General features: G+C 38.1%; 1 protein-coding gene across 2 annotated transcripts; it reads right to left on the bottom strand.

The window, feature by feature from the left end:
* Nucleotides 1-2,831: 2,831 nt before the first annotated feature.
* On the bottom strand, nt 2,832-9,091 carry LOC107772976 (calmodulin-binding protein 60 A-like). Of its 2 annotated transcripts, none has more exons than XM_016592430.2 (7): nt 8,445-9,091; nt 7,985-8,063; nt 7,270-7,322; nt 6,686-7,173; nt 4,775-4,935; nt 3,922-4,128; nt 2,832-3,779 (listed from the first exon to the last, which is right to left on the bottom strand). In XM_016592430.2, the coding sequence occupies exons 1-7, from the start codon at nt 8,543-8,545 to the stop codon at nt 3,177-3,179; spliced, it is 1,692 nt and encodes a 563-aa protein (XP_016447916.1). In that variant the 5' UTR covers nt 8,546-9,091; the 3' UTR covers nt 2,832-3,176. The 2 variants fall into 2 exon arrangements, with proteins under 2 accessions (XP_016447916.1, XP_016447918.1); XM_016592432.2 differs by having other exon boundaries at nt 7,270-7,362; nt 8,445-8,801.
* Between the last annotated feature and the right edge of the window lie 16,792 nt (nt 9,092-25,883).

Raw genomic sequence — 25,883 nt, 5'->3', positions numbered from 1 at the left:
GTTAGTCTGTAGGCTGCTCGTTGCACTGTTACTTGTTCACAGGTCACCTTTTGGTGTTTCTTGTTATCCAAAAGAAACCGTTACAACCAATCTATTCGCTACTACATAGTGGTTAACTACTTCACAAATGTAAATTAATTGCTTGCTTTTAATCATAAGGGCTCCTTTTGTGACACCCCATGGTTTCATGTAAATCTATGTTATCATGTGAATAACCATAGTCAGACAGTCTGAATATTATTTGATGTGAAATAACAATGTTGATTGGTGAATGGAACATAACATCCAAATATTAAACTTAAACATATGCATATATCTATGAACACTATAAAAACATCAACATTTTTTGTTCCTTCTCTATGCGGGCTTGCAATGACTTCTATTACAATATTAGTTTCTCTCAGAAAAGGGGAGAGATGAAGAATGAAGGAGGTAAACAAACAAGAGAGAATGAGGCTATAATTCTACCCAGGAGAACTCTCTCTTTTACTGGTGGGTGAAGTTACTTCCTAGAAAAGGGTGTTTCTTCAACTATAAAACTTCATATTGTTAAATTCTGATTTGCACCTTTGGCATTTATTGTTGTCGCAGCTTGTATTTCCTTTCCTCCTCGGTTAATAAACTGTTAATTACAATGTTTTCGTAAATAGCTTCAAATAAAAGTAGGAAAGAAAATTAATTTTCCTTTTCTTCTGTTAAACAAGAAAATTAACCTGCAAATGAAAGAAAAACTAAAAAAGATGTTCATTGTTTTGTGTAAAAATCAATTATAAAAATTTAATAAAACAATAACTTCAAAGAATTCCCCCCCCCCCCCCCCCCAAAAAAAAAGGTAAGCTTCCCGCCAAAAGCAACACGTCTATTTTTTCCTAATATGCAGCTTTGTAACCAACAACAACAATTATTTTACTAAAACTCCATCGTTTCCTAAAAAATTAGTCCTTCCGATTTATTTTAGAAACCTAAGTCCTTTATAAAGAACCGCCGTTCAGGTTCTTCTTCCGTAATAATAGTAATTCATTCTGTCTTCTCTCTCTGTTTTCACTGCGAGTTAAAAATTTCTTTCATATATAGCACTCTCTCCAATTCTTGGTTCTCTCTATATTTTCACAACAGAGTCAATCTCTGACTCGTTAAAAGAACTTGCAGATCATCGGATCATTGAAGGGTTGTTTTTTCTTGCGATTCTTATCTCTTTCTTGTTTTAATTTCTTTATTCATAAATCATAATAGCAAATCAAAGACTGTCATGTCGATGGTATCATGGCTTCCCAGTGTTCGATTTTACCCTACTGATGCAGAGTTGATCTACTTTCTGAAAAAGTTCTTGAAGGGTGAGTCTTTGCCGAATGAATGCCCTATTCGACTTGCGGAAATCTATGGAGACCGGCCACCATGGGAAATTTCTGATCATCCTGAAGAGAAAATTGGCTACTTTATTTCTCCTTTGAAGAAGCGGAAGGAATCACATAAAAGGTTTCGCCGAACTTGCGCCAACGGGACATGGAAAGCCCAAACCGGTGGTGATCCTATCAAGAATAGCAAGGGAACTGTTGTGGGATTCAGAAAAAGTTATGTTTATCGAACTAGGAGTAGTAAAGGATCAAAGCAAGATAAAATCAATTGGTTGATGAGAGAATATTACGTGGGGGATGATTACTTCTGGGAAAACAATATTCCTAAACAAGATATTGTTCTCTGCCGAATAAAGAAGAACATAACAGAGAGAAATAGGAATGGGGTTAATATGGAGGAACAAGAAGTTGCTCAAGTAATAGAAGCTATGTTGCGCGAACCTGACTACAACAGTTCACAATCAGCAACAATTTCCCAACGACATCAGATTATGAAGGCAGAGTATGCTGAACAACAGGATAATTATTTGAGAGGACTTAACAAAAATAGCCAAATTTTGACCACTTATGACAGAGGTGAAGCTACATTGGAGAATTATGGGGCCAACACCAACAGAGTGTACGTGATGACAGAAGAAGCAAATACAGCAGAGAGCGGACAAGAAGAAGCATATGGTCAATTATCCTTCCCTGGAATTCATGAGCAATATTGTGCTGAAGCTGATCTTAACACAGATAACAGTGACTTCTCAGATCTTAACGCAGATAACAGTGACTTCTTGGAACTAACACTAACGAATGGAATAGAAGACATTGTTCCAGATGATTGGTGGCACCAATTCTACTAGATAGGCATGGAAAAAGTTAACGTCTGATATTTGTTAGAAATTTTTTGCCCAACTGAATGCTATGTAGTAAACAAGATGCATCATACTGCAATAGTGCAATTATTATTTTTTCTTTGTGGGTATTGAAATTATTCTTTAATGTCACTTGTGTACCTTTTTTGACTGAACAGAGAGTCCAGGAACTCTTTTATATCATTGGTGTATGTTTTAAGGGAAAAGCAAAAACTCGCTGAAATGAATAACACACCTTTGAGTCGGCTTCTTTTTCTCATAAATTCTCTATAAAAGACTGCACTCCTCGATCAATATTAGCTAACTAAGAAACAAGTTATACCGGAAGGAAAAGGATGTTAAGAGGATACCACATGCAATATAACACTTTCGAATTGATAATCACTAAAAAGGAAAAATAGAGAGAGCCAGAGATCTGTGTGCAAGAAAAAGTTATTTGCCTTCAGGATGGCAAGATCAAGATACTGGATTAGATCAGTCAGTCATACAATATTCTGGTTTAGATGTAGGCTCGTCAGCAAAGAAACATCCAGTCTTTGGCGATACTTTCTTCATTTATCCGTCGTTAGTACTTCACTGTTATAATGCCGACCATTCAAAATTTAACGCAAAAAAATACTGGAAATATGCCCTTGCACAAAATAAATAATGCAGCAAAGGTAGCTGCTGTCACTACACACCGATCTAATATATACATAACTTTTCATCAGATTGGCGCCAAGGACTGGGTACCCATTCACAAGACTCAAAAGTTGTGATTTCCCAACAACAAAAAAAAAAGGGGGATCAAAAAAGGGGGCATGAATTTTGTATATGAGAAGTGGACAGCATGATTGGCGCTAACTGCCCAATTTCACATACGTCCACGAGAAATTTAAGTGACTCTACTACTGCACACAATTTTGCACCGGGCAGCAATTTCCTACAGATTCTTTTGCCTCAGCATAGTGAGAACTTCTGTTCAAGATGTGATGGTTCTTCTGTTTACAATCCTCCTTACTGAAAACCACCTTAGAACACTAAATAGCATCTTCCATCTTCGTTGAGCTTTATCTGGGGTAAGAATTGAACTACGAGCAAGAAAGCTGTTGACAGCACACTGTAGATCAGGTGAAGGTGCAAAGTTTGGACTGGGAAGGGAATAGTCAGTGTCGAAGAAAGGCAGATGATCACCCTCACAAAATGGTGGAGTTAAAGAATCAGTATCAACCATCAAGGAGTCGGCATCTTGACCAGGAAAATTTAACGGTTGGTCAAACCTAACATCCATGTTGTCTATACCATGCAAGACATAATCATCCAAGCTGCTGAAACCAGCAATTGAACAGAAGGATGGCATGATATCAGGTGTTGATGCACTTAAATGCTGATAGTCGGTTCTGCTAACCTTCTGGGAAGTTAAAACATTGTCATTGGCATCTGAACTGCCTACCATGGATGAGTTTGAGGAGAATTGAACAGCGGAAATTTGCATAACCCAATCCATAAGAGAAAACTCATCCTCAAAAGAGACTACTTCTTCCCAGTGTCTGAACGCACAAATCACCAAATTACGAGCATCATCCTGAAAAGAAAAACGAATGGGAGTCATTGCATAATCTATTAGGAGCGATGCCAACTATAAATATATCAAGAATCAAGCCTTGGTACGTGAAGAAACAAAAAGAGCAATAAACCAAATATTCTTATTTATTAAAGGTACATGCCTTTTGAGTTTCGGACAACTTATCAGCAGAAACAAACTGACACTCTGGAAGAAGCCCCATCACTTGTCCAACGATGTTAAAAACCACACCAGTTTTTTGTACAGATCCAGATGAGTAGTACAAGTACACTTTCTTGTCAAGTAAGCATGTTCGAGCATGTTCTACCGTGACTTCCCACATTTTGGTGGACATACCTGTCCCAAGAACCTGCAAGATTTCCCAGGAAAAGGATTTAAAAGATTAGTCAATCTTGTTGAAACCGCAAGAGCACATCGGTATTTTACCAATTTATCAAGTTTCTGAATAGCAATGTCAACAGTGTAACCAGGCTAAATTCTGTTGTCGAACTCCTAAAGGATTACAGAGGATGCTCAAAGAAGATGCTAATCCACTAAGTAAAGCAATTAACTAGAAAACACACTAAGGGAAACAAAGGTAGGAAAAATAATACTCCCTCCGTTCCAGTTTATGTGAACCTATGTCCTTTTTGGTCCGTCCCAAAAAGAATGTCCCCTTTCTAAATTTGGAAACAATTTAGCTTAAATTCCCAATTCTACCCTTAGTGAAAAGCTTTTATAACCACACAAATACTGTGCACCCCCTTTTGAGTTTTTTAGGACCACAAATTCCAAAAGTCTTCATTTTTTTCTTAAACTCTGTGCCCAGTCAAACAGAGTAACAAGCATAACCAAGAAAAACAGAGGTTGCCAAAGAATCACAAACATTAGGAAATATGTCCATCATTATCACCATGCTTGTTACTATTCAACAAGGGAAAGAATAGATGTATCATTTTAAGCAACATGTATACTAAATCCATTTATCTATGTAAGACAGTTGCAGTAGAACTCACATTCCGAAGCCTTGTAGGATCTAGATAGAGGAGAGTCAGAAAATCTTTCACTGTGTTGACTCTTTCCTTGGTCAAACGTCGATGGAAAGCTCCTTCCTTGCCAATCTTTTCCAGTCTCCATACTTCATCTGAAAGAGAAGGAGGATGGTGCTTCTTGTACACTGCAAATAAAGCAGGAAGTTAGATAGCGCCATGTTGCATATTTGACTTGAGAATTATTCGAAGCCTTTCCACCATGATCTCATTCATTGTGTTTTCCGAGTATCGACTCTAATTCGCTCCGAGACGCAAGTTATGCACAGCTCATTACCATGCTAATCCTCAAGAAACCGACAAAAGCATTAAGTTCAGTATAAATGAGTTTTAGTTTGGTTTCATTTCTAAATATGTTGCAGATTCATTATACAGTTTGATTAACAGTTTCAAAAATCCACCTACCTAAAATAATTCCAATATGGTGTTTAAATCATACAAAAGATGAGTTAGAGATTTTGTTCTCCGTTTGAGATGGAAGAGGGGTCAACCCTGTCAGTGTCTACTTCTGTCATATTTCCCTTTTTCGCTCTGCCTAAGGCTTTAGTAGAGAACTTTTATCTGCCTACTCCTTGGTTCTTTCAATAGCAACTTTATATCCTTATACCACAGTAGCCGCTTTCTCTGTCATTAACCGGTGTAGAAATGTCAAATTTCTTACTCTCCAATGGGTGTTGTTTAAGTTTAAGACAAATTGAAAAGGTCACATGAGATCACCTCCTGCCACAAGGCTTCTGTATTCGACTTAGCTTTTTCTTTAAAACCACAAACTCTAGGTGAGTTACATGAGGGAAAAGAAACAAAATCTAATACTTGAGCACTCACTAGCCAGCTCGGTATCATTTGTCTCACTGAATGATAAAGAACAGTGGGAAGTGTAGTTAACTGAACAAGCATTTAGACTAAAATGCATAAGATAATTTAAATAGGCCAAAAAAAGATGGTTGATGTCAAACTATTGCAAGAATGAGACATTGATGGTAACATAGCATTTTTCATTTAAGGTATAAAATCCCAAGATGAAGCATAAAAATAAACATATCCCGGACAGACAGCAAAACAACATTTTCATTACCTTACCTTGTAAATTAAATAGTTTCCTAAAAGAACTTACTACTTTTTCACTCATATAAACGTAGTGCTTTATTCCTGTGTGTCAATATCTCTGCATTATCTGCGCTGGAAGTATGGTTCTTTGTATTAAGTCAGAAACGTAACACGATATCATCTACTCCCCATCCCAATTTATATTGCCCCATTTTCTCTTTGAAGCATCCCAAGATGTTAAACACTCTTTCTACAAATATTCTCTAACACACTCTTCCCTTCAAGAACTCAAAACAATTTAATTTTAAAACGATGATGGGAAGTTTCACCTATTACACTGCACATTTTTGCTTCTAATCAGACTATTGCAAAACAATTTTTTTTTGCTTCAAATAAGACTTTCAAGCATGTTTTTTGCCAATATCATATCCCCAATTCCTATTGCCTGTCACTTAAAATCAAAAGTCCAGCATATTGCTCAGTACACAACACAAGATTTCAAATTATCAATGAGCAATTTGTTCCACACCAGTAGACTTGATTATTTGCTTTGAGTTAATAATGATAATTATAATCTTTATTGATAAAACCTAAAGACAGTACTACAGAGATTATCCACAATAGAGATTAAAGTCAAACTTGATACACCCTAGGAAGCCTTCAATAGAAAGCAGATTGCTGATGTGAAAAGGACACTATCTAACACCTTTCAAGTCAAGCACTAGTCTATAATGGAATTTAGTGTTAGAGTTCACAACTTTTGAAAAGAAAAATCTGTCATTTAATACATCTAACAGCATCGCAGAAAGAAAATAGATATCAGGAACTCACACTCGCCACGGTGATCTCTGACGATGAAGGATTCCGTCTTTGCCTCTTGCACACTGATTCCTTCAAAGCTATCAGCAAGCCTCGCCCCTAGCCTGAATTTACGGCTTCTTGTCCAGCTTGAGTTATCAGTAAATGAAATATCACTCACCCAACCAATGCCCTCTTTGAGATACAAAAATGCGTCCCCAGTAAGGAGAGGTTTCTTTCCTTCCCTTTCTCTCACAATGTTATTCTTGAATTCTTCTGCAGTCCAATTGTCCCCATCGTCCCCATCAAAATCTCCCTCGAGTACTACTATTTCGACTTTTGCACAGGATTCAGGACCACTAGAGACAACTTGCCCAGTATGAGCATCGACCAGGGCTACTTTCAAACTAGATTCCTCTCCTTCTATGCGAGTTCCAGTAAATACCGGGGGAGAGATGACATCTAAAAACTTCAGCTTCAGGCTTCTAAGTTCACAAGCATATACATCTTTCCCACAATTCCTAAAGTGCAAATACGGAAACAAAAATTGAAAGCTTAAGTCATTATGAAAGCATGAAACGCATGTAGTGCTTGATTGATGGAGCCCAATTGCGTACCGTTTAATGGTAGTCATGTATTTCCTGAGAGCCAACTCAACTTCCTCTTTTACCTGTAAGCTCAAGATAAAATGTATTCATCTCCCGATGAGCCTAGTTAAGACAGTTAAAGAAAACCACAAAATGACAATATTGATCATAAAATAAAACATTAATTAATAGTTCTTGCTTCATCCCAATTAGATGTCCCTGCTTGATTGTGCAAGGGTATGAAAATAGGCTATAATCTCTGATTTTTCAACTTTAATTCTTAAAAAAGAATTAAACATGTGCACCACATAACTGCCTAAAGTCGATGAGCTTTGACAATTAATAGTGACAAGAAATTAGAACGAGGATAAAAGCTAGCTACGACAACCAGGGATTACTATCTGCTGAATTCCTGCTAATGAACTAAGCATTTTTCATCACAAAATATTTATGATATGCAAGACTAAGAAAAGTGGAAAGTACATGCTACCAATTTTATTTAAAAAGGTAAGAAATTGTGCCATTCTACTAAAGTAAATGACCAGGTCATCAGATCCCAAACTTTAAAAAAGTGTACTTTCATTGTTCGTTTCAAAACTCAAACACAAAAAAAAAAAAAAAACTTTATCGTCGGACACAGGCACACTTGCAAACTTGAAATAGGTGACAATTCTTAAATCTCACAATAGAAGCTCATACAAAAAGCAAAACCAACTTAAGGGAAATGAACAATATATAGTCTTACCACTCGACGAATCAGTGGCTCCAAAACAGGCTCCATAAAATGTTGCACTCTACGCATATTTACTACTTCCGTAATCACACTACACATGAAATAATAAAAGTACAATCAGTAAGAAAGAAATTGCAGCAGGAGTAGAATAGCTTTCTCATTATGACACTTATTCCTATTCGGTGGCCTTTACTTATCAATGCATATATAGAAGAATATCATAAAGTAGAAAAAAAACGCATTTATTGACCATTAGAATTTTAAGCAAAATCTATCTAGTTTACTAAACAACACCATTGACGTACTCAACACAAAAAGAGAAAAGCAAACCTACACCCACTTTTTCTTCTTGATGACTCACATCTCTAGGAACGATATTCTTCACCACCAAGGACTAAAATCTCACTGAGGGGAGAAAATGAAAAGTAATAAAATGAAACCCAGAAAATTGATCGATAATAATATTATTAACCTTCTCAGAGAAGGAACTCTGCGACGGCGCTTATCCTCGGAAGAACTACCGCCATCGTGTCGAGGTTTTGGATCCTCTTGCGGTTGCCGCTTCATCGACATTATCGAAGTCTATAAAAGGGAAAGAAAGCAGCAATTCCACGCTTAATAAAACTCTAAAATCTGAAGCTACGTGGCGGCGGCACCGAAGGGGAAGATGATAACCATGGAGTACTGGTATTTGTATTGGTGGTTGAGGAGACAAAAAGACCAACATGCGTTAGCCGATGAAGAATAAGAATACTACTAATACTCTAAATTCTTTTTAGACCTACTTCAGGAGAACCCCTCTCTCTATATATATATATATATGTGTGTAGAGAGAGTTTATGATAAGTATGGTATGGCATATATAACGATAATACTAGTGACAAAGAGGAATGAGTATAGTCCAAAAAAAACTGTGATCCTACTTGGGGTTTATCTATATGCCAAAATATTGGCAGGGCGTGGCAGATGTGTGGATACACAGTGATTCTGCTACAGTTTTATATGTTGTTTCTTTCTGGGATTGAGGTGAAAAGGATTAATAACTGCGTGAGTAGAAGAAAGGAGGCGGTGAAACTGAAGCAAAGGATCAAAATATTGGCCTCCGGCACCGAGGAGAGGTGCTTTTGGTTTTGGGGGCGGGTTTGTTTTGGAGAGAGACAGAGTGGGGCCACTTGAAAACGCGTGGGCCCACAGTTCGTACTTGGAAGCCTGTGTTATTTACGTTATACTCCTATATATAAGAGGACTTTTGGCGCTATTACTCCGTGCCGCCGGAAACTATTTTAGAAAAAATATAATATAAAATTTATATAATTTTTATATATAACATATAAAATATATTTATATATATCAAAAAAAAATATTTTTTAACGATTAATTACATAATATTATTTTTTTATTATTATTTTATATAATGTGTCAATATCCATAAAATAGGTGCTACGCTTGCACTACTAGGATAGTAGTATTCCACCTCAATATTTTAGGTATGACTCGATAATATTAATACCGCTTTGGATTCGCTTTAGGAAATTCTTATTGAAAGATAAATTGCTATTTACCAAAGATAATTTAATCATATATCTCAAACTCAAGACTTCTTAATGGGAAATTCTACTTTGAAACTTAAATTGCTATTTACTAAAGATAATTTCATCTATATAGTTCAAACTCAAAATCTCTAATTAAAAATAAATAAATATATGCTACCTTTCTGAAATCTTTAATGATATAATTTTTAATATACGTTATACCCGTGTTCATGCGAAGTCCGTACTAAATATTCGTTCGTTGTAAATTTGGAGTTGCTTTTATTTTTTTTCTTGTTAAGTAGTACAACTAGCGACAAATTAGAGTAGTTAGACACCACTTCAATTCATAATATTGGATTAAGTTCAAGTAAGTTTGGTATACATTGTTTTCAAGTGTAGAGAAAGACTTATTTCTCGTATACTTTTACATTGTTAATTGGGGGATGTATTTTTGTATACTCTATGTCGTTAATCAAGTGGGTGGAGTATTTTTTTTTTATTTCCTAATTGTAAAGTTCGAATAGTACATAAAAAGTCTGCAAGATACATTCCGTCTTGGAACATCTTTCTGACGTGCAAATTAAGGAAGAAAATATAGACAACAGAACCTACTTCAGTAATCTCCCTAATTTTATATTCCAAGTCGCAAAGGACCGTTTTTTTAAAAACATGTTTTTAAGAAATTTAATTTACTTATTTTTAATTCGAAAATATGCTTGTTAACTGTTATACTTATTTCTTTATGGTGGACTATGCAAGTACATACTGCACATGCAGTAATATGTATGATATCGTCAAATGTGGAAGAAGTGAAATTTATGAAAATATTGATCATAGTACCTTGTCACCTAAAGCAATTACTATAAAAGTTTCTCATACTCATATTTAGATTGGCTTTTGTATCTAAATATCATAAGGACAAAAGATCAAATTTTGCATGTAATAAACAGTTATCATTGCAAGGAGCTAAAATCTTTGCAACAAATTAAAGCTTTGTGTAGTACATCATTTCGTGTTTTTCTAAATTTAAAGACTGTTTTTAAGGTGACTATTAAATTCATTAGGTGTATAAGTTACCAAATGCCAATATTTTTTTTCGGATGAAATGAAAAAAATATGTCGAGGAAACCTAGGAAATTTAGTTGTTATTTATTCTTCAGTGTAGTAATTATTCTGTAGCGTAGATATAAGTTTGAAGCATTCGGTCTGTATTGTTGAGTCAGACGAGAATCTTCAGATATTTGAAGAAGATTTTTTCAAAAAACTATTCTTTAGCAAAAACAAATAGTTTTTTACCAAAAAATAAAAAAAAAGAAATCTTTCCCGATATTTTTTAAAAATATTTTAAAACAAACACCACAAGAAGAAATGAAAGCTTGTGCAATAATTTAGGGCCCGTTCGGCCATAAAAAAGAGTTTTTTTTTTTTTTGAATTTTTTTTCGAAATAAGTATTGGGCCATGAGATTTTCAAATTTTCACTTGAAGTTGAATTTTAGAATTTTTCAAAATTTGAAAAACTCCAAAAAACTGTTTTTCGAAATTTTCACTTTAAAGCACTCACAAAAATTAAAAACCAGCTCCAAATTGTATTCATATCCAAACACAACTCTAATTTTTAAATATCATTTTCCACTTGAAATTCTTTTTCACTTTTTTTCGTAATTTTACAATTCTTATGTCCAAACTAGGGCTGTGCATAATTTGGTAAATAGCGAATTATCGTACCAAAATAGAAAATTATGGTATTTTGGTATTCGGTATGGTATTTGGTTTAAGTTTTTTAAGAGAATGATATTAGGTATGGTATTTGGTATTTTAAAATGAAATATCGAAATAATGATACCGTACCGAAATATATATCATATTACACAAAACACATACTATCAATTATAACATAAGTATAAAAAATCTAAAATTTTACTTTCCTTTATTTTCTAAGTTCATCAATTAACTCTAAACAAGTAACAAGACATTTCAAATGATCAAATTTATTCCTTTATGTACAATTTTCTCAATGGGTTGATATTTGCCGGTTTTGGACAAAACTTTTGTTTTAGTTTGTACTTTTGAGTAATTTAATTAAGAATATTACAGTCAATGGCTCTATCCACTAGTTAATATTCAAACAGAATAAACCAAAATTATCGAATCGAATAAACCGAAAACGAAAGGAGAAAAACCAAATCATACCGAATTTAATTAGATACGGTATTGGTATAGGATTTTAAGAAACCGAATATCGAAAATACCGAACTGAAATATCTAAATATCATACCCTACCGACCGACATACACCCTTTTCCAAACGCCCACTTAAAAATTTCCATTATCAAATGTCCCTAGGAATAGTTCAAGGGTCGCTAAACTTGCAATCCTGATGGCGTTACATTTCGACCAATTCGATTCATTGTCTTTTCAGGTGTTTTCCGTTCAAAATTTGTGTCGCTTTTTAACCTCGTATTCCCCAACCCCGTTTATCCAATGGAAACAGTTCGAAATTGTTAAATTGCAAAGTATTTTGCTATACGAGTAAGTATTATTTTGCTTTCGTTTTGGGTTAATAGTTGCTTATTGCTTATTGGAAGTAATTCTTATGGCGGCCCTACTGACATGATGTTCTTCTTTCGTTTGCCTAACGACATTGGATTCTTCTCCTAACGAATTGTGTATACGATGGAAATCGGGGCTACTCGATTTCATTCTTTGGTCAAGATAGAAAGGTCACGTTGAAGAGCTGCGATGCCGAGGTCAACTTCGATTGCGGACCGGGGAGAGGCTGACTTCGAGTGACATCGGCGAAGCTCGATAACGGAAAAGGCGATATATCTGCAGTTGATTGAGAATCGTGGCGTGAATCTCGGAACGGATTGATCTTCGATGGTTAACCAGTTGTCAGATGTGATTTCATACTATAATTAGAAGTGTATATTATTTAGGACTCCTCTATTATATAAAGAGGGATCTCATTCATTTGTAACCATCATTGTTCACTGATAAGAAAATATACGTTCATTCCTTTCTTGCTATTTCGCTTACTGTTCATCAGAGTTGCTTTATCGTTTGCTATTCCTATTATCACACCTTGAGATACCATAGGTCGAGGTCGAGATTTGACTTGCATACTGGTTTGATTTATTTTATTCTCTAATTTATCTATTTAATTCTTTGTTTATCAATTGGTATTGGATTGAATCACATATCCTTAAGACCACAGTATAAGTTTAATTGTTACTCGAATTTTAGGGTAAACATTTTGGCGCCTACCGTGGGGCTAAGGATAATAGTGATTGTTCAGTGCTGATTCTGATAACACATATTATTTCACACTTGTTCTTGTCAAGTATTTTTGCTCTCGGGTTGTCAAAATCACAAAATGCACCCACACATGGTAATGATGGTCTCGGGTTTCACGTGGAAAACAACAATGTAATTGCTCAAGGAGTCGTACCGAGCCAACACCAGAAGATCGAATGGTAACGAATCGGGGACTAATCCTACAATAATGAAAATTTCTCGAGGAGCTCACCGAAAGAATTGAGTCATAAGAGAAGAAAATCAAAGATAATGATAAAAAAGTGAAAACATACAATTCTCGAGTTGATCAAATACCGGGGACACCCACAATCCTAAAGGGTTTGGAATTGAAAAAGTTCGTGCAGAAGCCTTTTCCTCAAAGTGCAGCTCCGAAGCCGATTCCTAAGAAGTTCCATATGCCGGACATACCTAAGTAAAACGCGACCACCGATCCTAACGAACACATCACTTCGTACACGTGCGGAATAAAGGGAAATGACTTAGAAGATGATGAAATCAAATTTGTGCTGTTGAAAAAGTTCGAAGAAACCCTTTCGAAGGGAGCAATGATTTGGTATCACAACCTGCCACCAAATTCCATCGACTCATTTGCCATGTTATATGATTGTTTTGTAAAGGCACACGTCGAGGCCATAAAGGTCGCAACAAGAAAATCAGACCTTTTCAAGATAAGACAAAGGGATGACGAAATGTTGAGGGAGTTCGTATCCCGATTTCAAATAGAACGCATGGAGTTGCCACTGGTTACAGATGATTGGGCCGTTCAAGCTTTCACTTAAGGGTTGAACGAACGGAGTTCGATAGCGTCACATCAGTTGAAAAAAAATTTGATTGAGTATCCAGCTGTGACTTGGGCAGATGTGCACAATCGATATCAATCGAAGATTGGGGTCGAGGACGACCAATTAGGAGCCCCTTCCGGTTCAGTACATCCAAATAGGTTGGCAGTTAAAACCCAAAGGGAAGTCGACAGGGAGCCAAGGTCGAACAGAGAACGATATCAACCATATACCGCAGATCGAAGGAACAATGGTTCAGGACGCAATTTCGCCCGGAATAATCGAAGAAGTGATCGAGGACAGAATTCTCAGGGACTTATGAGCAAAAATGGTTTTGATAAGCATGTCAATCCCACATAGGCACCTGGTTATTAGAATATAACTTTAGTATCGACGCGTCAGGCATTGTATCGGTAATCAAAAAGATCAAAGATACTAGGTGGCCCAGCCCATACATACCGATCCTTCCCAAAGAAACCCAAATTTGATGTGCAAGTATCATGGCACGCATGGTCACAACACCGGGGATTGCATGCAATTGAGGGAGGAGGTAGCCCGTCTATTCAATGAGGGCCACCTTCGAGAGTTCCTCAGCGATCGAGCCAAAAATTATTTCAGAGAAAGGGACGCCAACAAGAAAAATAACAAGATGAACCCCAACATGTCATTCATATGATCGTCAGTGGGGTCGACATTCCACAGGAACCCACCCATATTCAAACGCACTAAGGTATCAATCACTAGGAAAAACAAACCCGAGATTATGTGCCCGAAGGCTCCTTATCATCAAGGACGAAGAAGCAGAAGGCATTTATCATCCCTACAACGACACTCTGGTAATTTCTATCTTATTAAATAAAGTTCAAGTTAAGCGTGTTTTAGTGGATCCAGGTAGCTCAGCGAATATCATCCGATCGAGGGTCGCGGAGCAGCTCGACTTACAAGATTAAATCGTGCCCGTAGCTCGGGTCTTAAATGTGAGCACGTGATTTTTGCCCTATATGAATTACTCCTACAAATTCAAAATAAAATAATTTTTTCCATTGTTTGCAATTTTGTGGATTTTTGTGGCATTTTCTGTTAATTATTTGCATTTGTCTGCGCATGTTTATTCGATTTAATTAATGAAAATATAAAAATATGTTGCATTTGCATTTAGGATTTAGCTTTGCACTCTTGAATTAAGTAGTAAGTTAGTTATTTTATAAGAACTGGAAAATCACCAAATAGTTATTTTTGCACTTTTAATTTTTGAACTTTGGTAGTTTTTCCTTTAATTTGGTTTTAATTAATTGTGGTAATTATTAGAGTTAATTAATTCAATGTGGTAGGATTAATTTGATTTAGGATTTAGTTTGGGTTTTACTTTATTTATTTGAAATTTTTTAATTAAAAGAGTTTGAAAATAAAAGAATTAATTTGGAAAGAATGAAAAGGAAAAGAAAGAAATCAGTTTTGGGGCAAATCCATAAGCCCAAACCTCCTGCCCTGAGACCCGTCCAAAATACCCTTTACCCAGCCCAAACCAGCGTCCAACCCGGTCCAGTTTCCCCACCCATATCCAAACGGCGTCGTTTCGTTAAGTTTTGATCTGAGCCATTGATCGTGCCTAGATCCAACGGACCAGAACTGGCCCTTCCCCCCAAATAAAAATGTCTGAACCACTCATACCCCCCTCTCGTCGTCTCCAACACTCTCAAAGACCCCAACGTAACCCCACCGTGCACCGCCGCCGGAAATCGCCCTACGGCGGTGGTAGGTCTCCGATGGCCACCAAATTTACACCCTAGCTCCCTCTCCTTCTCCTCATTCCAAATCCACACCCCTTTTCCCTTGAATCACACCTGAATTTCTCGAATCTGGCTCAGAAGCTCCAAACCCTAATCCGCCGCCCTATTTTTCCACCGCCTCAACCGGCGGCGCCACCTCCAACCACTCCCAAAATAACACCCCATGACCTCCATGGCTCCCTCATACCAAATCCGGTACTCGTTTCCCTCGAATCTTTCCAGAACCCGTCGAATCTTGATTTGAAGTGTGAAACCCGAAAAACCCAAAATCAGATTCTGTGCATGCAAGGGCTATTTCCCCAAATTTCCTGAGTGTTCAAGGCCGATTTATCACTAAACAATGATGGTCGTTGGTTCTTGACAAAGAACAAGCTATTAACATTATTTTGGGATAAATTGGAAATCCAGTGTTGGTGTCGAGTTTAGTCGGTAAGCTTCTTTATTTTGTTATGTCCATTTCTGTCACTTTACCGTCTTCCTCTTCTTTTTTTCTCCTTTTTCTTTAATTAATTTTTTTTTGACTAAAAGTTGATGAAAGTTTTAAACCTAGGTTTTCATTTTGGTGTTCGTATTCATTCTGTGTGTTCTCCAATTTTCTTTTCAAATTTGTCGTCAGTTTTGTTTTATTTGTGTATGTTGCCTGTTTAGCTTTATTTAGGTCACAATTTCTGATTCTTCTAATTGTACAATTAGCTGTGGCTGATTAGGTAATATAGCTTAATAATAGTTCATTAGTTAGCCTTAAAAGAGAAATCAGTCATTTAGCTAGAATTTTAGTTTTAAAATCTCCCAAGTGATTATTGATTCATTAAAATGAGCTTCTGATTTTGTTTGGGCCTTGAGGCCATTCTCGACCCCACTACAAAAGCCTTTTAAGCTTTGGGTCAAGATTGACCCATATCTGCTTTGGGTTCAGGGGTAAAAACAGGGCAATTAAGGGTTAGTTTGGGTAAAAGACATAGGGAATCTTGAGTAACAGAATTCAGAAACTTCTAGGAAAGTGGGGTGGGGGCTTATATGAATTCTGATATTTTAAACTAAGGGCTTTGAGCAAAAACGAAAATATGAAAAGGGTCTACGAGAAAATCTGATCCTCCTTTAGTTGCCCTAGTGCCTTGCCTATAAAGGCTGTTTTTCTTGCCTTTGAAGGCAGAGATTTTTCTGAGGGCTGAAATCCAAAAAAATATAGGAAGACTGCAAAAAAGAAAAAAATCTACTGTTTCATAGGAGATTTTTCAGCCTCATTTTTCTCTGCACTAAATTTCTGAAAGAGCCTGTATACTCTGAAAAAGTACATAAATTTTTGCATCATTTTGGGGTCGAAAATTTCTGGGGATTGGTCTTTAAATTCATTGTTAGCAGTAGTTGAAGAATTTCAAAGGATTTCTGAACTATTTGGGGATTTAAAAATGGTTTAAAGGGAGGAATGTTGTTGTGTTGGTGTTGCTGATCTACTGCTGCCGTTTCTTCCTAACCTTGGGCTTGTTTTTTTTGTTACTTTTGCTGAACTCAGGTACTTCTTAGATCTCACTAACATGTGAAGTGCATATTAAAGCTATGTGATCAATTTGGACTTGTGGATGAATGTGAACTAGGCTGAATATTAGTCTATATTCTTCAAAGACTATTCATGTGTTCCTTATTGAACTAGTTTTACTATTTGAACTTTATTATATTCTGTCATGCTATGGACAATGCATTTTCGGATTGTATTTGGACCCTAATTTGTCACTTTGGTTCTAGCTTGGTTAAATTCTTTCTCAAGTATTTGTGTGTTTGGACTGTTATGGGGGGATTTAATTTCGATGAACAACGTTCTTAGTTGGATCAGTAGTCGAGTTCTGTACTTCTCTTTCATATTTAAGGTTAGTAATTTAGATATCATGTTAGTAGTGGTAGCTTGAAACTCTATAGCTTGGTCGTTCAATTTGAGCAACGTTAGTTGACTGTTGAAGCTACATAGCTTTATCATTGTTAGAGTAAGTTGTTAATGCAAGAATTAACATGCGGCAAAGATTAGCTCTGGATCCATATTCATCTCACAATTGCTTGTAAATAAGTGCAAAATTTGAACTCGTAATCTGGTGATGCATGTTAGTTCTTGTCTATGCATTTTCTGGAATTTCTTAAGGGAGTTGGGCCTGGCTTGGATCAATATGGATCAGTTTGCTAGGAAAAAGGCCTTCATCCCTATTCCCGCCCTTGTGACTCCTTAGGCCCAACTTTGGGCCCTATCACATCCAGAAGGTTTTAATTCGTCATTTTTTTTGTAATTGATATAATAAAAGGGGTTTGTCCTTGAGTATTTTATGGCCATTCTTGTTTAATATTGGGTCTGGGTATAGCACCCAGCCTATTCTGTTTTCCTCCTTCCAAAACTCTTCAGGTGACATTGGGCCTGTAGCCGGCCAAACAATTTCATGTGATTACAATGCTTGTTTTATCCTATTTGGGTTTACGACTAGTAGGAGTAATTTGAACTTTGATCTAGAGTAGGCCCAAATATCATGGACCGTTTAATTAAGTGTTGTCATCTACCAATAAATTGAGGTGTGACATTTTAACCAAATCACCTACGACCCTCACAAATACTAATTAGACACTAATGATGAATATTCGTAGAAAATCCTTTAGTGCCGTTTAAAATACAATTGTGATTGTGTACACGCTCGCGTGACATGATTACAATTCTAAAAACCAATTCGGGGTATGCGTTCGCGCAACTTCGAACAAACCTTCTTAATAATAAAATAGGTTTTCATAGGCTATTAAGTAATTTAGCTCATGTAGTCCGAGGTGTGCCATCTACCATTTAATCATGCATGGCCCTCGTGTTAATTTCATAATATAGATATAAAATGACAAATGTTCCTAGTTTGCTTTAGGCACATTTAATACACTATCGTGATTGTGTATACGTTCGCGTAACATTATTACGATTTTTTAAAAAGAGTATGCGTTCGCGGAACTTCGACTAAATTTTTCTTAATAATAATAAAGTGTCATTAATTGTGGACACGTTCGCGTGACACGATTTTGACACGCCAAACAAACGGGTACACGTATGCGTGACTTGTTTCAAGATGTTTTCTTAATTAAAGGGGGTAAAAGCACATAGGTTCTAAAACGAGTAATTAAACAATTTTAATAAGCCAAGTATGATCAAAGCGACCGTGCTAGAACCACAGAACTCGGGAATGCCTAACACCTTACCCCGGGTTAACATAATTCCTTACTCGGATTTCTGGTTCACGGACTATAGTACAGAGTCAATCTTTCCTCGATTCGGGATTTAAATCAGTGACTTGGGACACCATAAATTATCCCAAGTGACGACTCTGAATTTTAAACAATTTATCCCATTTCGATTGTCCTTTAATTGGAAAAACTCCCTTATATATACCCTATGCGGGGTATAGGTAAAAAGGTGGTGTGACAGCTCTGGCGACTCTGTTGGGGACCGAACCCAGAATCTCAGGTTCAGGGTTCAAGAATTCGAGCTTGTTAATGATTTTTACTTGGCTTCATTTATTGTCAATATTATTGAATTCTGTGAATCTTTTGTGCTAAATATTATTTGTTTACTGCTTTATTATTGTTTGAATTGTATATAAATGTTTTCTTACGCCACCTCTCTGAGTCTTCTGAAAATGGTGCACACGTTCGCGTGGACCGCTTTTTCTGTATAAATTATACCAAATAGAACGAGGCTGGGCAAGCGACAAGGCTGGGTAGACTTCAGTGCTCCCGGTACGTCGCCCCCTCTTCGGCCCCAGTTGTCCACTCGGGTACCCAAGTCTAGACCAAAACCCCAGGATTTAAACCTAGAAAAATATAGTTTCATGTCGGATCCCTAATAGGGCCGTTTTTTGCATCACGTGCATTCGACTTAGGGGACTCAACACAGGGGTTGGGTCCGTCTAGGACAGGTGTGCCCGAAACAACAGACCATCCTGATGCATTCTAAGTGCTATGTGTACATTTATTTGTTTTGGCTTGCATGTTGACCGGCTAGGGAAAATAAAGCAAAAAGAAAAACCAAGAGTGATGTAGGGAAGGAAATAAAGCCCGGTTCTAAAGAAAAATCCGGTATTTGAAAAACGTCCCGAAGCTTTGCCAAATTTTTCAGAAAAAAGTTATTTCAAATGAGTCCAACACTGTGTTCTTCCAAATGTGTCAAAACTGACCGAACTACGCAAGTTTGATTCTCACCGGATGTGGGATACCTAGACAACCTATATAAGGTTCGGTCTTATTTTTGAAAAAAAAGAAAGAAAAAAAGAAAAGAAGGTCGGTGGTCGAGTGAATGCAGTCTGGATTTCTTGATCAAAATAAGTCGATCCAGCTTCGGCAATGTCTTAAACCGTTCTTGCCGAGATAGCCTCAGAGTATTTTTCAGTTGTCGAAAGGCTATTTTCGTAAAAGAATGGACAAGTTTGTGAAGGGTTATATAATAATCCCCCCGGGCCTCAAAATTCATGTGAAATTGGGAAGGGGCCGCATTTGCAAAAACAGTCACTTGGCTAAAATTGGCACATAGGGGAAGAAATCATGGGCCTTTGATTTGTTTTCTTCTTTTCTTTTCTATCTCTTTTTTCTTTTCTTCTTCAAAAACATGCTTACAAAAAGTCCACTCGAGTCAACCTTAACCTAAACCTTCCACAGGAACATAATGAATATCATCCAGGATCCGCCAGAAGTGGTCAGGGAACATGCTCAGTTGCACTTGCGTATGTGGTGGAATGATCTAGATGAAGATGGTCAGAAATGGGTGAAAAAGCAATTGGGTGCTCTTATAAACATTTTTGAGATCAAACCACGGGAAGATCTGATCAAGGCTTTGGTAACTTTCTGGGATCCTGTCCACAATGTCTTTCGTTTCTCGGATTTTGAGATCACCCCTACTTTGGAGGTGATAGCCGGGTACATTGAATTCAGACGGGATTTGAGGAAGCAACAACTTATATTTCCAAGGGCTCCATCGGTGCACAAGTTCTTTGACCTCCTGAATATCAGTAAACAGACGAATAAAGAACGTGTGAGCAATGGGTGTTGTGCTTTCCATTTCTTATACTTCAGGTTCGGGCACTCTGCTGGTTTTGAAACACATGAAAAGGGTCTGAGCAACAAACAAGACAAGGGCCTTTGGCAAATTCATCGTCGGTTCGCATTTATTATGGCATGGCAGTCTTGGGGATCATGGTTTTTCCAAATGAGAAAGGGACGGTGGATATTTGTATGGCTAGAATTGCACAAATCCTCACTACCAAGGAAAATCATACACTTTCCCCGTTGGTGCTGGCAGATATTTATCGAGCATTGACTTTATGCAAAGTAGGGGCTCAATTTTTTGAAGGTTGCAGCATCCTCCTACAAATGTGGTTGATCGAGCACCTTCGCCATCATCCCAAATTCATGAGTTATGGTCCGAGCCCGAATAACTTCATCACTAGTTACGAGGAGAGGGTAAAAGATTACAACGCACCAGAAGGGTTTGAAGCATGGATCTCTCACTTGAAAGTTTTTAACGCAGGTCAGGTCAAGTGGACTATAGGATGGCTCCCGAGGACAGAAGCCATCTATATGACTGCTACTAAAGGCTACCTGAGGTTAATGGGCGTAAGGAGTATTCAGCCATATGCACCACAGAGGGTCTTGAGGCAATTAGGAAGGTATCCGATTGTGCTTGAGGATGAAGATCTAAGCACCCAAGTCATAGAGTTACATCTAGAAGCTGCATTGCCCGAGGCTGTAGTTCAGCAGGATTGGAATAGCGGCCGGTATCTAAAAAATGGCACCCAGGTACCAGACATCGCCAAGGGGGAAGTAGATCCAAATTATGCTACTTGGTTTGAGAAAATGTCTTACGTAAATAACGAGCCAAAGCCCGAAAGTCCCGCCAAAAGGCCTCATGTTCAAGCCTTTGATGATAAAATTCAGGAGAGGTTAGCCTGGGAGGGAAAGGAAAAGGAATATAAGGCCATCATCCATGATCTACGAGAAGAGTTAAGAAATGTCACCTTCAACAATGATTTGCAGGCACAAGAAGCCGAAGGTGAGAGGAGAAGATTGGTGCGAGAAAATGAAGCCCTCAGAGCTCAGGTTTGACAGTTGAAAATTGAACCCGAGAACCCAGGCCGAAGCAGGAAAGATGAAAGGCTCATTTATAACCTTACTCAAAAGGTACGTGACTATGAAGATGACCTGCAGAAAGCTGAGTATGAACTAGCAAAAGCACAGGTAAGGTTGGCTAAAAGCGCTGAAAGGCATGCAACTTTTGTTCAACAGATGAAAGAAAGATATGAAAAAGGGGTTACAGGTTGGGAAAAGGCAATTGGCAACCTCGATGGTGAAATGGCTAAACAAGCCAAAAAATTTAAGGCTGAAAGAGAACATTGTTACACCTTAATGGAACGGCTAGAAAGAGACTTGCAACAACTCCAAGAGTAGAATCAGGTAGCCGAATGAACTTTGGAAGCCAGAACCGAACAGATCGGGCGTTTGTTGCAAGAGAAGGGCGTCAAAAGAGAGCGAGTCAAAAGGGTCTCCAACTACATCACGATGAAGTGCAGTAGCTGTGAGGATATGACTAGATCTATGTTCTTCGCTACTGTGATGATTTTTGTTCGTCGGGTAATGGAAGATCTCTACCACCTCCAAGGGGATTTAGCGAGTCGGCCCGCGGCTAGGCCGAATGATGCCCCGCGGGTCCCGGGGGCAATTGAGGCACTGATGTATTCGTGATTTCTTGAGTCTGTATTTTTTTTCCGTTAAAGTCTGCCAGTTTGTCTTGAAGTTTGTATTTCTTTTATCAGAGTATGTGGATTGTTCATTTTTCGAGTCTATATTTCGTCTTTCATCAGAGTCTGGTAGTTTTTGTTTAAGTTTATTTCCAAGTCTTATTATGAAAAATTTGAAAATTCCAAAAATATTTTATTATTTTTATCTCCAAGAACTACGCTTGGTCTAATTCATGCGGGGTCATGATACGTAGGCAATCTCCATAGGATTCGACCGTAACCAAATGAGAAAGAGAGAAAGAAAATAAAAGGAAAAACAATAGAGTAAAGAAAAGAAAAAGAGCGGAAAAACAAGAAAGAAAAGAGAGAAAATAAGAAATCAAGAGAGAACAGAGGCAAGGGTGAAAGGAAGGAAACGAAAAAGAAAGAAAAGGTGGAAGTTTGCAATTAAAAGTAAGAAAAGGACGGGATGACGCATGCAACCGATCAAATACATAATAGAGACAGTTAACTGTTTAGGTACATTCATGCCCAATGTGCGGTTACCAATTTGTTAAAGCCTAATCGCTAACAAGGTTGTTGTTTGATATATTGAGTACAGGCAGGTGGTTAGTTGATTTGCATTCTGGCAACTCACTCGTACAACACCCAATCAAAAGACAGGCTAAATATGGTCAACCAACAACCAGAGACAAGTATTGTTGACCCGTCGAAAGAGGTGGAAGAACTAGATGTTAATGCAATGAAGGAGGAGATGTATAAGTTAAAGCAGCAGATGGCTGAAATGTACCAAGCCTGGGCCAAGGGGCATCCACCACCGGTTTATCCCGCCAACCCTGCTTATATCCCCCCATCAGCCCAACCTCAGGAGCCTCCTACCGTGAACTCATCTCCAGCCTTTCCCTATACCAACAATGCTATGGCGTTCTCAAGCTCCACCACCCAAAAAAGTCCCATACCCTCCTCCACCAATTACACCTATTTTTGTGGCACCTCCACCTGCTACATTACACCGATCTTCCAGTGAACCCCTGTTCCAAACTCACGACAACCAGTATTATCCCCCTGAACCCACCTTCAAAGTTCTAGAACCATATTCTTGCACCCATCATCTTGATCTCCTGGCAGAGACCGAGAAGCCACCCAAAAATCTCGAGCATGAAGAGATGATCAGAAAGGTCAAAAGCTTAGAACAATCGTTCCGAGATATGAGGGGGTTGGGAGGTCAAGTAAGTGTGGCCTATAAAGATTTATGTCTGTTCCCAGATGTTTAGTTACCAGCAGGGTTCAAAATGCCCTTGTTTGATTTGTACGACGGGCATGGTGACCCAGTAGCACACTTAAGAGGATTTTGTAGCAAGATGAGATGAGCAGGTGGAAGAGATGAATTGCTGATGGCATATTTCAGCCAAAGTCTGAGTGGATCAACTTTAGAATGGTATACCAAACAAGATCACAATAGGTGGTACACAAGGGACGGTTTGGCCCAAGCCTTTGCCTGCCATTTTCAGTACAACCTCGAAATTATCCCAGACCGTCCGTCGTTGACAAAGAATGAGAAGAAGCCTGGTGAGAGCTTATAAGTTAGGATTTTAAAGTGTTTATATCCCTACTTGCCTATGCTTTGAGTATAAATTGATACAAAAACAGTCCCAAAATGCTCACAAGTTGTGCTTGATTGCAGGGTTGATTGACAAAGTGATGAGATGTCAAAAATCGGCTCAAAAAGGAGTGAAACCTGCTCAAGTATCAAAGACCAAGAGAAGTGAATAAAAAGGTGGACTAGTGCGGACCGCGTAACAATGACCGCGGCCGCACTAGGAGGTTCAGAGGCTGGATATTTTTCGAGCCTAAGGTCACGCGGCCGCGGTAGGATTCACGCGGCCCGCGGAGAAGCTTTGCAGCCACACTCCTTCTCTGTGCGGTTCGCGTTCATAGGGTTCAGCAAAGGGGCATTTGTCCTCATGCGGTCCGCGGTCACGTCTGCGCGGATCGCACCAGTTGCCTTTGCGGCCGCGGTACACTCCCACGCGGTCCGCATCCCCTAGTTCAAGTCATCAAACAACTGAAACCCAAGAGTTAGTGTGGCCGCGGTCCATTTTGTGCAGCCCGCACTGACCCCACAGGGGTATTTTTGTCCAGTTTTTCTATCCTAGTATGAATAGAATATTTTACTATTTTTTAAGAGGGAGGTTAGATCTGAGAACAGGAGAATAGCTATGCTTGGTGTTGTAGCCATTTTTGGCATATTTGCTTCCCATTAACAATAGATTATTGTAGTTTCTTCTTAGTAATTAATTAATATGTGTAGTTCTTCATCTATTTCTTCAGTTTCTTTTTTAATTATGTGTAGATAAACCCATTAGCTAGGGTTGTGGCTCAACCCTAGTGTGGGTAATTGATGGGTGTTGCCATCTAGGGTTAGATTGACTATGGGTGTTTGTTATTTGGGTTGATTTTATGATTTAATTTAGAATTGGTGGTTGCAAACACTGATTCAAGCTTTGTGGGTTTAACTCTTCTTGAGAAAGAGAGTTTATGACCTCAAAATTGACCCAACAAGGAATTGGGATGGACTCATGAGAAATGATAGTCCCAATTAACGGGTTAAATCTCGAGAGAGTAATCACCCTACTTGAACCCTAGTTGATTGGTCTAATTTGCCAACCCAATTGGTCTCGAGAGAGTCAATTAGGTAAAATCATTCTCTCTACCAAGAGGTGTGAGAGTGGGTAAAATTTGTGCAACGGTTATAACATAACTCCCAAACAAGTCAATCGAACCTAAGTAACATTTACCTGTCAATTAGCCACCAAGGTAATGCCACAACCCTAGTGCTCTTCCTTCCCATTAATTACAACTTAGTAATATTCTCCTAGCATAATCTAGCTTTAATCTGTAGTTTTATAATATTAGTTATAAATACAAAAACTCAAAAGATGATTGAAGTTACATTAGAAGCACAACCACAACTCTAGGCTAGACAGAAAATAAAACTCCACTACTAGCTCCTTATGGAAATTCGATCCCGGACCTCTATTCGGGTAAAAGCTATTGTGATCCGCACTTTCTACCATAGTGTAGTGTCAAGTTGGCAGCGATCAACTTTTTGGCGCCGTTGCTGGAGAGCTTACGGTGTTGACTATCTGTTTAGTTAGTTTTGTGTTGTACTTCTCTTTCCTTCTTATTTACTAATATCGTTTGTGTCGATCAATCAGGTACAATGGCTCTTAATGCAAATGACCCTCTCGGCAATGTGATAGCGGGGGAGGAGGTAGAGGATCTAGAACCAGATGAGGTCTTACCTCAACTTCCACGGAGAGGCCGACATGTCAATGTAAATGCAAATGAGAACAACAATATTCCAGACCCTCCTCCGCCACCACCAAGAGTGGCTCCCAGAGTTTTACCAATTCAAGGATACGCCATTGCTATTGTTCCTCCCCGAATCCGGGCAGGGAACTTACAAATCACAAATGTTATGCTGACCTTGCTCGAGCAAAGAGGGTATTTCACGGGTGCCTCCGATCAAAATGCCTACAAGCACTTGAAGGGGTTCGTGGATACATTCTGGGGTAGCAAGCAGACCAACGTGTCCGAGGATGCATTGAGGTTGAGGCTTTTCCCGTTCTCTCTTCGGGGTAAAGCATTGGATTGGTTAGAAAGGCTCCCCAATCATTCTATTACAATATGGGATGAATTGGCGGACAAATTTATTTCCAAGTTTTTTTCTCCAAGTCATATGGCAGCTCTTC

The sequence above is a fragment of the Nicotiana tabacum genome, chromosome 6, assembly GCF_000715075.1.
Source record: "Nicotiana tabacum cultivar K326 chromosome 6, ASM71507v2, whole genome shotgun sequence".
Classification (NCBI taxonomy): Eukaryota; Viridiplantae; Streptophyta; class Magnoliopsida; order Solanales; family Solanaceae; genus Nicotiana; species Nicotiana tabacum.
Note: the sequence above shows the minus strand (reverse complement) of the source record. Positions and strands in the feature narration are given on the sequence as shown.

What these genes read in the sequence shown, in the direction of transcription:
- LOC107772976 (XM_016592430.2), bottom strand. Translation starts at nt 8,545, where the DNA reads ATGTCGATGAAGCGGCAACCGCAAGAGGATCCAAAACCTCGACACGAT. An exon ending in AGAGTTCCTTCTCTGAGAAG is followed by an intron (nt 8,064 to 8,444) that starts GTTAATAATATT and finishes TTTCATGTGTAG; the next exon opens with TGTGATTACGGAAGTAGTAA. An exon ending in AGCCACTGATTCGTCGAGTG is followed by an intron (nt 7,323 to 7,984) that starts GTAAGACTATAT and finishes TTGAGCTTACAG; the next exon opens with GTAAAAGAGGAAGTTGAGTT.